This window comes from Trematomus bernacchii, unplaced genomic scaffold (assembly GCF_902827165.1).
Source record: "Trematomus bernacchii unplaced genomic scaffold, fTreBer1.1, whole genome shotgun sequence".
Taxonomy (NCBI): Eukaryota; Metazoa; Chordata; class Actinopteri; order Perciformes; family Nototheniidae; genus Trematomus; species Trematomus bernacchii.
Window position 1 is genome coordinate 1,481,364 of NW_022987683.1, and position 18,502 is coordinate 1,499,865.

At 48.6% G+C, this 18,502-nt stretch overlaps 1 protein-coding gene across 1 annotated transcript; it reads right to left on the reverse strand.

Annotated features, from left to right (window-relative positions):
* Positions 1-16,464: 16,464 nt before the first annotated feature.
* LOC117487687 (zona pellucida sperm-binding protein 3-like) lies at positions 16,465-18,129 on the reverse strand. The gene is made up of 6 exons (XM_034136333.1): positions 17,674-18,129; positions 17,423-17,541; positions 17,131-17,234; positions 16,848-17,025; positions 16,630-16,712; positions 16,465-16,545 (listed from the first exon to the last, which is right to left on the reverse strand). Exons 1-5 carry the CDS (start codon positions 18,127-18,129, stop codon positions 16,691-16,693), a joined length of 879 nt encoding a protein of 292 aa, XP_033992224.1. The 3' UTR covers positions 16,465-16,545; positions 16,630-16,690.
* Between the last annotated feature and the right edge of the window lie 373 nt (positions 18,130-18,502).

Consider the following 18,502-nt stretch of genomic DNA (forward strand, 5'->3'; position numbering starts at 1 on the left):
GGGAGCCAACTTGCGGGAGAGTAAGTGGAGGGGAAGGTCCCGCGTAGAAAGCCAGACTTTTTGGCCTGGCTGGTATACAGGAGCTGGTCGGCGTCTTCGGTCTGCTGCTCGTTTTACCAGCTGTGAATTTCTGCAGAGGATTTTTCTAGCCGCAGCCCACACGCGATGACAACGCCTGACCAGAGCGTGGGCAGACGGAACCGTGACCTCTTTCTCCGTGGCTGAGAACAGTGGCGGCTGGTACCCATAAACACAATGAAACGGGGACAATGTGGCAGACGTGGGAAGGATGTTGTGCGCATACTCCACCCAGGTGAGGTGCTCGCTCCAGGAGGATGGATTCTGGGACACCAGGCAGCGCAAGCAAGTCTCCAGTTCCTGATTCAGGCGCTCTGTCTGGCCGTTTGACTCCGGGTGGTATCCAGACGAGAGACTGACCGTGGCACCGATGAGTCTGCAGAACTCCTGCCAGAAACGAGACACAAACTGGGGCCCCCGATCGGAGACAATATCCTTTGGGAAACCATGCAGACGAAAAACATTATGCATCATGACCTCAGCCATTTCCTTAGCTGAGGGCAATTTGGGCAGAGCAATGAAATGTGTCATCTTGGAAAAACGGTCCACTACCGTGAGAACTGTGGTGTTACCTCTAGAGAGGGGCAGGCCTGTGACGAAGTCCATGGAAATCTCTGACCAGGGTCTGTTGGGAATAGGAAGTGGTTGTAACAACCCCATCCGCGCCCTGGAAGAGGTCTTATTGCGAGCGCAGACAGGGCACGCCTCTACATACTCCTTCACCTCCTTCTCCATGGATGTCCACCAGAAACGTTGTTTAACAATGAACATGGTTCTCTTGACTCCGGGGTGACAGGTGAGTAGCGACGTGTGAGCCCAGTGGATCACCTGTGGTCGCTCGGCTTCCTGAACGAATAGCCGGTTAGGCGGGCAACCCCTGGGTGCAGGAGCTTCCCCGTTGGCTCGTATCACCTCCTTCTCTACTTGCCAAGTCAGCGCTCCTACCACACGGTTTAATGGAATGATGGGTTCCGGCTCCTTGACTGAAGGCACAGGGTCAAACAGACGGGACAGAGCGTCAGGCTTGACATTCTGAGACCCCGGCCTGTAAGAGAGAACAAAGTCAAACCGGTTAAAAAACAAAGTCCACCTGGCCTGGCGGGAGTTCAGTCTTTTGGCTTTCTTTATATACTCCAGGTTTTTGTGATCAGTCCAGACCACAAAAGGATGCTCGGCTCCCTCCAACCAATGCCTCCACTCTTCCAACGCTAGCTTCACAGCCAGCAACTCACGGTTTCCCACATCGTAATTCCTTTCCGCCGGGGAGAGCTTCCTGGACAGGAAAGCGCAGGGGTGAAGCTTATTGTCCTTCTGTTGGCGCTGGGAGAGTACCGCTCCCACCCCCTCGTTGGAGGCATCCACTTCCACCACAAACTGGCGAGTGGGATCCGGCAGAGTAAGTATGGGAGCAGAGGTGAACATCTTCTTAAGTCGAGAAAAATCCTCCTCAGCCTGAGGAGACCACACAAAAGGCACCTGGGGGGATGTGAGGACATGAAGAGGGGCTGCAATAGCACTGAAGCTCCACACAAAACGCCTGTAAAAATTAGCAAAGCCTAAAAACTGTTGCACTTTCTTACGAGAGTCAGGGGTAGGCCAACAGGCTACTGCGCTAACCTTCGCTGGGTCCATCCTAACCTGACCTGGGGAAATGATGAAGCCCAAAAAAGTGACTGTCTTGACATGAAATTCGCACTTTTCGGCTTTAACAAACAACATATTTTGGAGCAGTTTCTGTAGAACCTGGCGGACATGTTGTTTGTGGGTGTCAAGGTCAGGGGAGTAGATCAGAATGTCATCAAGATAGACAAAAACGAACCGGTTCAGAAACTCCCTCAACACATCGTTGATCATAGCCTGGAAAACTGCAGGAGCGTTTGACAGTCCAAACGGCATGACGAGGTATTCATAGTGGCCTGAAGGAGTGTTAAACCCCGTCTTCCATTCATCGCCCTCCCTGATCCTGACCAAATGATAAGCGTTACGCAGGTCTAACTTGGTGAAAACCTTGGCATCCTGAAGCTGCTCGAAAGCGGACGAGATGAGAGGAAGGGGGTACCGGTTTTTAACCGTAATGTCATTGAGAGGTGAGTAGTCAATACAAGGCCTAAGAGACCCATCCTTTTTGCCAACAAAAAAAAAACCTGCACCTGCTGGGGATGAGGAAGGACGAATAAGCCCTGTTTTGAGAGAGGCATCAATGTAATCCTTCATGGCCTCTTTCTCAGGTCCTGAAATTGCATAAAGTCGACCCTTAGGAATGGGAGACCCAGCAATCAAGTCAATATCACAGTCATAGAGGCGGTGAGGAGGAAGAGCCAGAGCCTTGGATTTACTTAAAACTTCACTCAGATTGTGGTAGCAGGAAGGGACTGAAGGTACATCAGGAAGATATATTTTAGGGATAGTATCCTGTCTAACACTCCCAGTGTTACATCTCCTGTCAATCTCTGCTACCGGTTTTAAACAGTGATCAACGCAAGTCTGTCCCCACCCCTCCACCCTCCCAGAGTTCCAATCTATGTGAGGGTTATGAAGTTTCAACCAGGGAAACCCCAATATGAGAGGATGTTGGGCTGAGTTGAATAAGTTGAATGACATTGTCTCGTGATGGTTATCATTACATCTTATTTCTAAAGGCTCTGTTTGGTGAGTCACTTTGAACAACAGCCGTCCATCAAGAGCACTTGCTTCAAGAGGCTGGGGTAGAGGTTTAGTCTTTATGTTCATTTTATTTACTAAACCCCAATCCATTAGACTTTCGTCTGCCCCTGAGTCAATAAGAGCACCATAAGTAAAAACATTGTCTCTGATTTTTACCTGGATGCGGGTCAGGGTGCGAGGAGGAAAATCAGAGGAAGAGATTCGGCTCACCAACGTCCTCCTCTTTATTGATGAGCCTCCTCTTTTACCGGACAAGCAGCTTGTGGATGTCCGCGCTGACCGCAGTAGAAGCACAGACCCTCCTTTAATCGACGCTGACGTTCTGCCATAGACAGCTTAGCACGGCCCAACTGCATTGGCTCCTCCACGGAGCCAGGGGGCGCTGATGTCCGGAACGCAGGTGGTGAGGGGTGACGGGGCCTCCAAGAAGAAGTGGAATCCGGCGGAGAGCGTCTCCTCTGGAGAGACGGACCAACCGCATCCTTGAATTTATTCCTTCTCCTCTCCGCCAAATGATTGTCTATTCTTATTGCCATGGATATGACGGAGTCCAAGTCAGCGGGCAGATCGAGAGGCGCCAGCTGGTCTTGTAGAGGATCCGAGAGACCGCTGACAAATGCGTCAAACAATGCAGCGGAATTCCAGCCGCTGTCGGCTGCAATAGTCCGGAACTCGATAGCGTAGTCAGCCACACTACGCTGATTTTGCCGCAGCTTAATCAGAGCCCGAGCTGCTTCTCTGCCCGGAGTGGTTTGATCGAAGGTTTTTCTCATAGTGTCTATGAAGTCGTCCAGAGACCCGCAGATGGGAGAGCCTCGGGACCACTCTGCCGTAGCCCACGCTGCTGCTCGACCGGAGAGATGGGAGATCATGAAAGCCACTTTGGAGTCATCCGTGGGAAAAACAGCCGGTTGGTGTCGATATGGTAACTCACACTGTACGATGAACGGCCGGCAGCCTTCTGAACTCCCGGAACACTTCTCGGGTGGAGCCAGACGCATTGAAGGAATATGCGACTCAGTAGCCGGGTTGGGGTCGGATCTGGTCGCCGCTGGAACCGGAGGAGAAGCAGCCTGCAGGTGAGTGAGCACACGCTGAACCTCAGCTGCCAGCAGATTCACCTGAGTTGTCACCGATGATTGTAATTCCGCCTGACTGTTGGTTAGGTGCTGCACTCCGTGCTGTATGGCGGCCATCTGGTCCTCTTGTTGCCCAAGACGTTGGCCCTGAGAGCGGATGGCGTTCTTTAGTTGGTCTGAGTCGGCTGAGTTCATTTTAATGGTCGGTTCGTACTGTTAAGGAGTGAACTCTGAGGCATGAACTCAAATGCACGACTCAAACTCAGACTCAGGAGAGGTTCAAAATAAAGACTTTACTGGAATTGACACAGTAACAAAAACAGGGAAAACGGGGGGTTATGTATTGTAACCCTAGTTATATAAACACAGGCGGAGCCCTCTACGGGTACTACCTTATCCCGCGTGCATTCTCCCACTGAGACTTCTATAGACGTAGCCGGCCCAGGGCGGGCCTACCTGAATGCGCGCGCATTAAAAGGAGGCCTCGCCTCCTGACTGCCATCCTATACCTCTCTTCAGCGAGCGGAACAGGACAGACAGTGCCCTGAGTAGAGGGCTCTGCCTGTGTTTATATAACTAGGGTTACAATACGTAACCCCCCGTTATATCTCTCACAGGCTCCGCCCTCTACTGGACTCTATGGGTACAGTGGGTGGAGCCCTGATGTATACGCGCACTGTCGTCCAACACCAATCCACCCTACTGCCCCTGACTGGCTTTTCTGGTCAGCAGCTGCTGCCCCACCCTCTCCTTTAACCCGGTTGTGACCGAGGAGAAATCTGGGCTGCGGCTGACAGAGCACACCCTGCTGCGCTTACCTCGCAGAAAGTGTGCTCAAAAAACAGTGCCGGGGGACCCCCCCCGCCCCTAGACGGATGGGGAGAGCCCCCTCGGCCCCGTATGGGCTTACTACGCACCTGCCTTCCTGAATCCCGAAGGATAACAGGGAGAGCGCCAGCGCCCATGCCTCACACTCAAGCACTGACCCCATGCAGAGTGTGAGAGGACAAAAAATGTGGGGGGGCTATCCTCCCCCTGCCTCTCGGCAGGAGGGGGGCAGCCCCTCCGCCCGTAACGGGCCAGTGCGCCCCTTGCCTATCCCGGGACCCTCAGAGGGCCCAGGAAAGGCGAAGGCGCATCACGTCCGGGGAGGAGGTCAGATGCCAACTGACCCACAACCCCCCCCCTCCCCTACAAATCCTGTGTTGCCCCAGCAAGCACAGACGAGGAGAAAGAGCCAGACATGTCCAAGAGATAAAACCTTATAAAGGGGCCTGGCGTCGACCAAAACGCCGCTGTGCATATATCCTCCACACTCACACCGTTGAATAAGGCTGTTGATACAGCTACAGCCCGTGTGGAGTGTGCACAAATCCCCGTGGGGCAGGCTCTCCCTGCCTGTCCGTAGGCATGTGCAATGCACTCGCAGAGCCAGCCTGCCAGGCGTTTCTTGGACAGAGCTTTCCCGATCACCCCGCCCCCGAAGCACACGAACAGCTGTTTGGTGCGTCTAAGGGCAGCCGTGTGCTCCACATAACATGCTAGCGCACGCACCGGGCAGAGGAGGTGCAGTTTAGCCTCCCTGGCCCCCCATGGGGGGAGACTAAAACCCCCTAACTGAATAGCCCTCGACCTGAACGCACTCCATAGGTCTTTAGGCACAAAGGAGGGGTTCGGTCTAAGTGTCGCGCCGCTCCGGCCACCCCGAACTAGTAAACAACTCGGGTGCACCGACAGAGCAGTTAACTCGGACACTCTTTTGGCTGACGTTAAGGCAAGAAGCAAAGCTGTTTTCCACGACAATGCTTTCAGAGGGGAGAGCTCCAGAGGCTCAATGGTCCCGCGGCCAGAGCCTCGAGCACTAGGGGCAGGTCCCACTGAGGGGTGGAGACGTGCAGTACAGGGCGCAGTCTCCTAACCCCCTGTAAAAACCGCGACATCAGTGGTTGATTAAAGGCTGACCTGCCACCAAAAACCCTCATGACAGGACGAGATGGCTGCTGCATACACTTTCACTGTGAAATGCGCCAGCCCTCTGTCCACCAGTAAGTGTAAGAAGGATAAAATAGAGCCCAACTCACAAGATAGGGGCTCTATTCCCCGCTCCTCACACCAATGCTGGAATCTCAGCCACTTTGGCCTGTAACAGGCTGTGGTGGATTCTGCTCTAGCTGCCTGGATAGACTGAATAACGCTGTCAGACAATCCACCCTGTCTCAGCCTGTCCCTCTCAGGAGCCAAGCCTGAAGAGGACGGCCCAGAGTGGGTAACGCCCCGATTGCACCTGCCCCTTGAGACATCGCCCCCCATAACTGGGGGATCGCCCAGGGCTGGCCCACCTTCATCTGTGTCATTTCTGAGTACCACGGAGCCATGACGCTATTCGGTGCTACCAGAATGACTGCCAGACGTTCTCGCCTCACTCTTCCCAGGAGAGGGAGAATGAGACGCATCGGTAGAAAGGCGTATAGCAGCTTCCTTGGCCATGGCTCGTGTGCAAACGCGTCCACCCCCAAGGGCGGGTCGTCGCTCAGGGCCATGGAGAACCACAGGGCACAGTGGCTGTTGCGCCGGCTGGCGAACAGGTCCACTTCTGCTCTCCCGAACTGGGCCCAGATCTGCTTCACCACCTCCGGGTGAAGCACTCGCCTGGCAGGGGGCCGCCCCTCGACCTGAGGTCGGCCCCTCTTGTCTCCAGTCCCGGGACATGGAGGGCTCTCAGAGATAACACCACCTCTGAGGCCCATCACCACAACTCCTCCGCTGTGGTCAACAAGGAGGCGGAGCGGACTCCGCCCTGCATGTTGATATAAGCCACTGTGGTGCTGTTGTCGCACCTGACCATTACATGTCTCCCCTGAATTAGGGGCATGAAATGCCGGAGGACTAACACTACTGCCCGTAGCTCTAGGAGGTTGCTGTGTCGAAACTCTGTCAGAGCCCAGCGCCCACCTATAGCTCTCTTCAGGCAGGTCCCTCCCCATCCTGTTCCGGACGCGTCCGTGAACACTGTGATGTAGGAGGTCACCCGTCCCAGTGGAGACCCCCTCCGGAGGTGGTCCGGAGACCCCCAAAACCGGAGGTTGCCCCCACTGAGGGGGGGAGGAATGGTCACCAGCCGTCGTTTGTGCCTCCAAACGCAGGCTGGGGAACCACCTCTGCAGGCGGCGCATATGTAGTAACCGGCGGGACCACCATGTGAGCAGCCGCCATGAGACCCAGAGTCTGCATGACCAACACACTCTCACTCCCTAAGCGTCCAGGAGCGACGCTTGGTCAGGGTCCCGTGGCGTCCAGTTGTGACGCACCGAGGCTCCTTCAGCTTCATAAACGGACGCAAAGAGCTTTCAACTGATTGCAATGTATTCCCATCGGCGTCGGTATTTGACGCTTAGGGAAGCACGGCATTCCTTTGTGTCGGAGGCTGTTAAAGGCAATGTGAGCGTCCATTCCCATTGGATAACGGAGAATTGTACACCCGGAAGTAAGTATTCCCCTTACTGTCGATTGATTTGACAGTGATATCTCCACTACTCATCAACTCCAAAACACCAGATTATCCTTGTTAATTAAACGACATTGATAGGTTTTAGTGTGTGTACAATGCTTTTGTCACGTTTTCCCCTTCAATTCTGAGAAACAAGTCGTTTTCTATGAGTTTTGGATGGCCGAAGACATTACATTACCCACAATCCTCTGTAGCAACCATAGACTGTATAAAACAATTAAATAATACATTATTCCGAGTGTGCTTGCTTTTCTCTTTGAAAGTCATCACATAACGGCATTGTAATACACGTTTCGGCTGCATTAAATATGACATATCTGCCGTAGTTAACTCTATGTATAGAGCCCTGATGACAAGACTTCTAGACACACAGGAACTGCCGCCAAAACTGAAAACTTGACATGGATCATAAATATATCAACAATTAAACATCTTACATTTCTTTTCACACAATACGTCTCCTTGCAGTATCAACACTAATTCGGCTGACTTTTATATTTGATCCAATTGGTAGATAGGCTGTATTTAGCCATAACGGTGCACAGCTGATAGAAAGGGACACCTACTGGTTAAAGCACGTTATTGCATTTTATCATTTTATTATTAGATATTAATAGTATCCCTAAAGTATATTCTTTACTCGTCGTTATTCTATACTAATAGTTAATTAAAGACTGTATATAATGACTATTTTGCACATCCCTTTCAAGATTTCAAGATTTTCTAAGGTTTATTGACATATCATATTATACACAACTACGGTGTAGTTATGCAATGAATGAAAAACTTGGGTCGCAGGTTCCTCAACAGTGCATTTATGTGTGTACCTCCACCATTACATTGTCATATTCTGCACATTTCTTATACTATCTACATACATCTTATAAGAGTATAATACATATGTATAATATCAGTTAAAATAAGTGCTTAAACATAGTTAGCATTGCAGGAAAGCAATATATTAGACGTTAAGTACTTTGTCAGGCTTAATATTTATCTGTAGATACAAATGTCACTGTGTGTGCTGTGTGCTCTGCATGTGTGACCATCAAAGAGGGTTTCATCCCTCCATATTCATCTTCTATACCCCCAAAGCTTTTTTCTTATTCAAAAGAAGACCTTAACCTAAAGTATTCTTTAATGTTTAAATAAAGCCTTATTAGTTTGTCTGTTTTGCACATCCTCCTATTAATATCTAATAATAAAATGATAAAATGCAATAACGTGCTTTAACCAGTAGGTGTCCCTTTCTATCAGCTGTGCACCGTTATGGCGTAAATACAGCCTATCTACCAATTGGATCAAATATAAAAGTCAGCCGAATTAGTGTTGATACTGCAAGGAGACGTATTGTGTGAAAAGAAATGTAAGATGTTGTTTAATTGCTTATATATTTAAGATCCACGTCAAGTTTTCAGTTTTGGCGGCAGTTCCTGTTTGTCTAGAAGTCTTGTCATCAGTATACATAGAGTTAACTACGGCAGATATGTCATATTTAATGCAGCCGAAACGTGTATTACAATGCCGTTATGTGGTGAATTTCAGAGAGAAAAGCAAGCACACTTGGAATAATGTATTATTTAATTGTTGTATACAGTCTATGGTTGCTACAGAGGATTGTGGGTAATGTCATGTCTTCGGCCATCCAAAACTCATAGAAAACGACTTGTTTCTCAGAATTGAAGGGGAAAACGTGACAAAAGCATTGTACACACACTAAAACCTATCAATGTCGTTTAATTAACAAGGATAATCTGGTGTTTTGAGTTGATGAGTAGTGGAGATATCACTGTCAAATCAATCGACAGTAAGGGGAATACTTACTTCCGGGTGTACAATTCTCCATTATCCAATGGGAATGGACGCTCACATTGCCTTTAACAGCCTCCGACACAAACGAATGCCGTGCTTCCCTAAGCGTCAAATACCGACGCCGATGGGAATACATTGCAATCAGTTGAAAGCTCTTTGCGTCCGTTTATGAAGCTGAAGGAGCCTCGGCGTGTCACAACTGGACGCCACGGGACCCTGACCAAGCGTCGCTCCTGGACGCTTAGGGAGTGAGAGTGTGTTGGCATGACAGTTAAAGCTGTCACTGTTGCCCCCTGTCGCAGCCTGTGCGCCGCCCTGAGACGGGGCGCACGTCTGCTCTCTGACAGGGTGGCACGCAGCGCGTCTGCATCGAGCACCACACCCAAATACAACGCCTGTTGGCGAGGTATGGGGGTGCTCTTTCTTTCCCATCGATCGCAAAACCTAATTTGGTTAGGTGTGTGATCAATTGTGCTGTGCAAAACATTGCCTGTTCCCGGGACCCAGCCATGACTATGAGGTCGTCTATGTAAAAGAAAACTCTCATGCCGTGTGCGCGCAGCGGTTGAGGCGCTGTGGCCACACATTTGCTGAATGTGCGTGGGGATAGGGAATAACCGAACGGCAGCCTGTTGTATTCGTAGGCTATTCCCTGGAAGGCAAAACGCAGATACTTTCTGTGCTCTGGAACAATTTCCACATGAAAGTATGCGTCTTTCAGGTCGATGGTGGTGAACCAATCGCCGGGCTGCACAAGCCCTAGTAACTGTTTCACAGTTAACATGCGGAATGTCCTGCTGGAAATATGACGATTCAGGCCCCGGAGATCTAGAATAGGTCTGAATTCCCCTGTTTTCTTGAGAACCAGGAAATACATGGAATAAAGACCCCTCTCTCTGTGCTGAGGATGCACAACAGACACAGCCTGTTTCTGCACCAGAGCCTGAATCTCTGCTGAGAGGAAACCCATCTCCTCCTGGGAAGACAGATTTACCTCTCGCATGCCCTTAAAAGGAGGTGGGATGCTGCAAAACTGGAGTGAATAGCCCCGTTTCAGCGTCCTGTCCATCCACCTTGTCAGTACACAGCTGAGTTTCCATTCCCCATAACATTGTGTTAATGGGCAAGCCCTCAGCTGTGGGGCCGCAGCTATGAAGCTGTGGTACTCTCTGGTGGCCCACTCCGCCGTCAAACCCTCCATAAAAGCCCATGGGGGGCTGACGCAGAAAGGGCCGTTTTTCTCTAATGCAGTTTGCACTCAGAGAAAAAAACGGCAGATTTTCCACTGAGATTCCTGAACGCACCACGGCACGCTCCTGTGAGAGCGCGCGCTCCGCCATAATGCTGTTTCCTCTTAGAGAGAAAGAGGCATTAATCGGAGCTTCTTCTGTCCATGAACGCACCGCGGCCCGCTCTCGAGGGGGGGCCGCGCATCGTCATAATGCTATTTTCCTCACTATGGAAAACAGCATTAACCGGAGTTCTTACAGGCGTAGTGTGTTTTACTAAGGCCCCTGAACGCACCGCCACGCGCCTCTTTACAAGTGCGGGCGTTGCTATAATGCAGCCCCTATCACTATAGTAAACAGCATTATTTGGAGTCTTAGCTTCAGGCATAGAATGTTTTCTAACAGAAAAACGTCGGCCATAATGTCCCTGTACCCGCACCGCACTATAACAGTGCTGCCTGTGGTTTATCACTCTCATCTGCGCACTCCCACTAGCCTCCTCCCTAACGGGAGCTATAGCTGGGGCGGCGAGTGGGGAATTTGTACAGTCATCAACATGTGCAAGTGTATTGTGGAAACAAAGGACACTCAGACTTGGATACAGATCAACACCATCTTTATTTTAAAAGTTTTGACAGAGATCTGGGCATTAAATAGGCAGTTAACTCCACGAAGATGGAGCTCCCCACCCGGGTGCTCCTGTTGCGGAGCCTGCCTCGGTCGGGCAGCCCTTCCCCGTGATTGCCGGTATGCCGGTGCCACGGGGTGGGCCGTAGAGGTGGGCCGTAGAGGTGGAGGGCGCTGCAGCTACGGGACCCCCGTGCCGGCGCCTCTCCCTCCGCTTCACTGTCGCACTACGCTCCCTCCCCTGCATGGCAATGTGAGGGGGGCACGTAGCGGGGCCTGAGGAGGAGCCAGCGATAGCATGCGGCAAAGCTGGACTCTCTCCTCCTCTAGGCGGCTGAAGCGCTGGGTTACCGAGGAGACCGACCCAAAGAGCCCCTCCGTGGACACGGGGGCTCCGAGGAGATCTTCTCGGTCCTTCTTAGATAGGGCCGTGAGCCCTGGCCACACGTGACGAGACGCCACTGTGGCCAGGGAAATCACCGCCCTGCTGCGGTGGCCATGCCATAAATCAGATTACTCATCTGACTAACAGCGTGGTCCGAATAATCGCTCTCGTCCTGAGACGGGAGGGCGGGGGACGTCTGCCTGAGGGTGATCAGGAAGACGCCAACACGCCAAGATTATCGGCCGCAGCCGCCATCTGCGTACCGAGCTTGAACAACTTATCCAGATATTCCAGGTGTCTCGGTCCCGGGGCAGAGGACGTTTACCCTCCGCCCAACCAGCCGCGGAAGCAAATGGGCCAGGCTCTCATCGAGGGGGGGGGCTCACCTGGACATGTCGTGTCCGAGCGATCCACCACCTTAATGATACCCGCCATGGCGGCTACCGGGGCCTTCGTTTTTAATGGCTGGTGCAATGTCGCCTCCACACACCGCCATACCTCTGGCAGCTGGGGCGAAACGAAGGTCGGCTGCGCCGGATGCACCGGACCATAAACCCCCGATCTCAGGCGGTTTACAGGCCTCGGTGGCAGCGGTGGGGGGAGCGGTAAACCTACACGCTCCGCCGCCAGAGTCATCACCGCCGGGAAATCCATGCGCGCAGAGCTGAGAGTTGGACCTCCGGATAGCGAGGCGTCCTCGTCGTCGATCATCGGAACCGGGACCGTCTGGCCCCACGGCAGGGAGAACCGGAACGATGTCCCCTCGCTTCCCGAATCGCCCATGTCCACGACGTCGAGATCCAGCTCCTCCGACTCCTCTCGCGGGGCAATCTTCTCCAGGAAGTGCTGCCCACGATGCTCCCTCGTGCGCCGCGGGATCGCCTGGCAGGCCGAGCACGCCGGCGTCGAGCCCATACCGTTCATCGCGTGGTCGGGCCCCAAACACGTGAAGCAGAGGGGGTGCGGATCGGCTCCCGAAATCAGGTTCGGACAATTCGGGCAGGTCCTATGGTCCAGTACTGGCTCCATACTCTCTCTCTATCACTTTCACTTCAATACGTCTTACGTCTTCTGTGGAATCACTTCCGCTTAGCTGAAGAGAAAAAGGATGGCAGTCAGGAGGCGAGGCCTCCTTTTATACGGTGTGATGCGCGCGCATTCAGGTAGGCCCGCCCTGGGCCGGCTACGTCTATAGAAGTCTCAGTGGGAGAATGCACGCGGGATAAGGTAGTACCCATAGAGTCCAGTAGAGGGCGGAGCCTGTGAGAGATACAATAACTCTCTTTCGAGGAAAAAACAATGACAATGGTCTGAAGCTTTAGAGGTACGTATCACGTCTGTGGAGTAAGCTTGCTCAAAGTCCTGAATGAGGAACGAACCGACAATGGACAGGAGGGAACTAGCACAGGGTAAGGGGAACAGGTGGAAACAATCAGGGCGGGGAAAACAATCACGGACGCAGGAGACAGATAGGGGCGGGGAGCGTGGAGGCCTGAAATGAGAGGGAAAATTACTATTCAAAATAAAACATAAAGCACAGGACAGAAGGACATGACAAAACTAACATAAAGAATAAACTTTCACAATAAGTTTCTTAGACATGACATACAGCTCCCTTTCATCTGAGTGTTGAGAGCTGTTTCCATCAATTCACCAGATTGATGCATTTCACTTCAACATTAAAAATAATCTTCCCGGGGGTGCATGCCCCCCGACCCCCCTAGAGGATGTGAGGTCCCCCCTAGAGGAGGTGTGGACCCCCCTAGAGGAGGTGAGGCCCGTCCACCCCCAAATAAAGCAGGTTAAAATAATTAAATTGCATACATGTTCTTTTAGTAAACACTGAAAACGGGTCCCACAGACCCAAACAGCACACAAAGGTTAAAGGTCAGCATATCATCATGTTAAAATGTGCTAAATATATACACTGCAAAAAAGAAAGAAAAAGAGGAGTAAAAGTAGCCCCCGACTTGTTTTATTTTTTAAAAGTAGCCCTCACCCTAAAAAAGGTTGGTGACCCCTGCTATAGATACTACCCCAGTTCCTAAACTGTAATGGAAATGCGCCATTTGTGAGCCAGTCCTAATGAGGCCTAGCCATACCGAGCGAGGCCGTGTAGTGGAAATGCACCATTAGTTTACCAGTTTTATTCCCAATAGTTTGATTAGCGCTTTTAATTAAATTTGAAGTAAATTGCTGATTTATTTCATCAATACTTCCTGCCATATCAATCTTATCAAATTCATTATCACACAATTTAGCAAACATCTCCCAATTTGCTTTAGAAAAAGTCCATCTCATGATACCGTCTAGCTCAACCACATTACTTATATCAAACTTGATTATAATCGGAAGATGATCACTCCCAATACTGTTATTTGCCAATACTTCCCAACTGCTACCAGAAGCTAATTCACTTGTTACCAGAGTTAGATCGATCGCAGACTCTGTTCCATCTCTAAAATTGAGTCTTGTACCTTGCCCATTATTTAAACAAACTCATTCCTTTGCCTCCATTAAGTCCTCCACCACCTGTCCGTTGTAATCTGTTGATCTCCCTCCCCACATTGTATTATGTGCATTAAAATCACCACACCATATTATTTAATTTCCTTGACAAAGACTGTCTAATTCCTCTATTTTGAGTTTATTACATGGATTCTAAAAATCATTTCAACGGTTATATCCTTTATCCCCAAACATTCACCTGCTGCCTCCACTATTGTTTTCAGTCTTGACCTCTTTTTTGTTTGTTGCAAAGCAACATTCACCACTTTTCCAATAAAGGCCACAAATGTGTACGTATTAACAATCAATGCATCCTCTCCTATCACACACTTATGTGAACACTTTGTGGAGCTTTCCTTTGCCTGTGGGAGTTTGGGAAAATCTTTTGAAGAGAATATACTTGCTGCTACTTGGGATTTCCTAGCTATGTTTAATGATACCTTTTCTGTTGCTTCAGCATATGAGACTTTATTTTGCACTTTGTATCTCTGCACCTCCTTGGCCTTTTTCTGCACTTCGCAGCCCTGATACGCAGCACTATGTTCCCCACCACAGTTACAACATTTCACCTTAGCACCTGCAGCACAACTACCATATTCATGTTCCCCCGCACATTTTGGACCCCTGGGCTTAGTTGCTTTGCACTTGTCTGCCACATGCCCAAACCTTTGGCATTTAAAGCACCGCAGAGGTTTAGGGATGAATTCTCTTACTGGAAAGCTCATGCAACCTATCATTATCTTCTGTTGAATTGTTTCTTCAAACTGAAGAAGAACAGACAAACTATCCACTATCTTACCCTGATACCTAGTAGGAAGATGCTTAACTACAGATACTTTTCCCCCTTTAATTTCTTTCTTGAGTTCTTCCATGCTGATTTATATCGGAACCAGGAACATGGCATTTAATTCGAACTTCATTCAAGGTCTTCATTTTCAGTAACTTTTCCTGTTGTTTTGCATTTATCATTTCTACCAACATCCGTCCTTTGCTCAGAAATCTTGCTTGCTTTATCGATCCAATTTCTTTGTGAATCGCTTTAGTCAGGGCCTGCACGTTTCCTGCCCTATTGAAATACTAAATGTTTTCTCAAACAACAAAGGGTATTATGGAAGGTCTTAATGCACATCAAACATGTATCTCAAATGCAAATTATCTTTACTATGCTATAATTATCATAATAAGGCATACATAATATGGTTAATTTCTCCAGATAACGCTATGACTTTCAGAGAAAAAATACATAAAATATAGGCATTGAGGAAGCTTTAAGGTGATCAGTGGCTAAACGTTTCAGTTTTGCTCCCTTTTTATTTACTATTGAATCAAAGATTGTAAATGAACTATCAATCAGAGCATCCTAACTCAGACGTTGAGTTTATGAAAGTACTTGAAATGTATCATTCGATACCGAGCAGACGCAATGTGGAGCTGTTCACTGCCTGTGGTTCTGAAGTGCAAATCGCTAAGCTGCAGTTTACAATCTGTTGCACACGGGGGCAGTAAACGTTTACACACAGGATGCATTTGTATTGTCCTTCTACTTGACTAGAAGTTATTGTACACCATAGTGATCTAATGTAAGGAAACTTTTATTTTTACCCAATTGTATTCTCATTTATTAAATCAGTTAACTTTATGATGTTAACTCAGAAATCATAGTCCCTTTCATATCAGTGTGCAGCTTAAAAGTTGCTAGTCTACAGTATGAACTGGACATTTAGCATTTAACAGAGGGCAATGAAAAGCAAGTTACACTTTCATCTGTTTCTTACACCTTTATTATGTTTTGTATATGTCAAATTCTGTTAACATTAAAAGTAGTAAATATGGGTTATTTTCTTGTTTAAAGGTAGGGTAGGTAATTTTGGAGAAACCAGCTCGAGATCGCTAGAATTTGAAAATACACAGCCGGAAGAAATCTGCCACTTCCTTACAGAGCCCCTCCTCCAACACACACGAACGCGTACATGACCAATGAGGGCATGAGATAAGTTTGTGCACAGATGGAAGGCTGACAGGCAGGTAGGCCATCCAGTTATTTTAGCCGGGCCGGCTAAAATGATTGGCCGTGCTTTTTACAGTACTACGGCTTCCACAGATGACATTTTTTTATGGATTTTTTGTCAAAGCACTTAAGATATTCATTGCTATCGGGATGTTAAGAGCATTCCATGGAATATAACAAAAAGTGTATCTCGAGCCGGTTTCTCAAACTTACCTACCCCACCTTTAAGCTGAATTATCAACAAGAAAGAAAGTGAAAAACATAAAGACAGTTATTAACCATTGAGAATGTTTATTTTCATGGTCATAGCTGTGGCAGGAAATTGAGTTAAGCGACAATCCTCTCTCCAATAGGGATGGGGCCCAGGGTGACATCACCTTCCCATTCGAAAACTAGAAAGAAAGACAGAAGACACGTGTCACGTTTTTCACTGCTGGGGTTGTCTTACAACTCAGGCACACATTCACTAGGAATGCATACAATATATCATACTGTTATTTTCCCTTTGGGACACATCACGGATCTTCCTTCCAGGAGTCTGACCAAGGTTGGCGGCAGTCCAAGCTCCTTGATTTCCACCAGTTCCTCCAAATCCACCAGATTCACAGGAGCCACAAGCTGCATCCTGTCCGCTGGCCTCTTTCCACCTTGGAGGAAAGAAGAAGAAGAGAAGAAAAGTTAATAATGTATCAATACTCCAATGACACATTTTCAAAGAAGCCCAGACTCACCCATTGATGTAGGAACAAGCTCTATGTTCAGCATTGATGGGACGTAAAGTGGATGTAGCTTTCAGGTGGCATGTAATGTAGAGCTGTTAGAAAAAGAGAGGGGTTAAGTTATTATTATATGTATTTTTCCTGCATATGAAAAGCCACATTAGAGGACAAACTTCTGTTTGTGATAATACATTTTCACTGTACACATCAATTTAAATTAACCAGCTCACCCATTGTTTTCAATGAAGACATAGTTAGGTATTGAGTTCATGTCAGGTGCAATGGTGGCTACGCATCTCTCCACATAGACACGGAGGGGCACGTGGAAGAACTGCTTGACAACAGCCTCTACATTTATGATGTCGCCCAGGTAATACTGGTAGCTTGGTCTTTCGTTTTGCCCGAAATCTGATCAAACATAACATTTAAATGTAAGAGTGTTGCAAAATATACATTTCTAATCAAAGCTCTGTAAAAGGTTAATTCTGCAGATAAACTGTTTTTTTAACTCACTAGTCATGAGTCTCAAGGTGAAGTAAAGGAATTCCTCTGACACCTTAACTGCAGAGAATGGGATCCACAAGGGGTCAAGAGGAAGGCTGCTCACATTGTGCTTCCTAAATGATGAAATAGGTTTGCTTAAAATGCAGCTTAAAGTCATTTCTAATATGCATCCGCCACAGGTAATCAGATTTGGTGATCCATGGTTACTGGAGTTACTAAATGTGTTAGTATTTCAATGTCATATTATGTTATTTATTATATGTTTGTATGTTCATTGCCACACCTCTAATGGTCTTATTACCTTGGGTAGTGGCATTCCACAATTACTGCAGCTTTGCTGGTCCTCACCACAAGAGTATCGGCCAGAGGTTTGGGATCATAGTTCAGAGTGAAGCTGTAGATAAGGTAATCTTGTGTCACCTAGTGGAAAAATGTATATTAGTACAAACAAATGACATCATACATGAACATATTGGTTTACCATATTTTTAGATAATAATCATTGCAATCTTTCATTTATTTTTCAGTGACTACCATTTGTATTTAGCTTACGGTTAATGTGCTAAGACAACTTTGCAGTTCTGTCTCAAAAATCAACACTTGAGCAGCATTGTCCTCTGCGACAGGGGCACAGTTTCCCAGGGTAATGTCGGCAGGGTTGATAAATTGGCCAATCCCAAACAAGTCCTTCTTGGCTTCCACGTGAGCAATACTCTCTATGCACTTGACAGCAACAGTTGCAGCAGCAACAGGAAATCTCAACTCGAACGGCACCTCGACTTCAGGGTCAGGCGTGGGGTCTTCAGGGTATCCCCAGGTGAGAGGTCTTTCAAATGTCTGCTTACTCTGTTGGGGCGTCTGAGGCTGTTGTTTGACAGGCTCCTGTCTCGGTGCTGGCTTCTGGTATGGTGCTGTCGGCATGTAACCACCCACAGCCCATTGAGCATGACATAAGCTGCCTAACAAGGCCAGTGCCACAAGGCACACAACAGTGGACTTTATCACCATCGCTTCATAACAGCAAGTGATCTACACAGTTCACTAGGTGATGTGAAGAAGATGGATATGTGCACATACTTTTATAATAAGTTATCATGTTTGCTTCCACAAGCCCCCGGTTGGGTGCTTCGTTGTTGGAGTTTACCCCAGTGGACGAAAGGGTCGCCTCCCTACGCCTGCGGGTTATGGGGGGGAAAACTCTGACTGTTGTGTGTGCTTATGCACCAAACAGCAGTTTAGAGTATACGGCCTTCTTGGAGACCCTGGAAAGAGTCCTGTATGGGGCTCCTGAAGGGGACTCTTTAATCTTGCTGGGAGACTTCAACACACATGTGGGCAATGATGGAGACACTTGGAGGTGCGTGATTGGGAGGAACGGCCC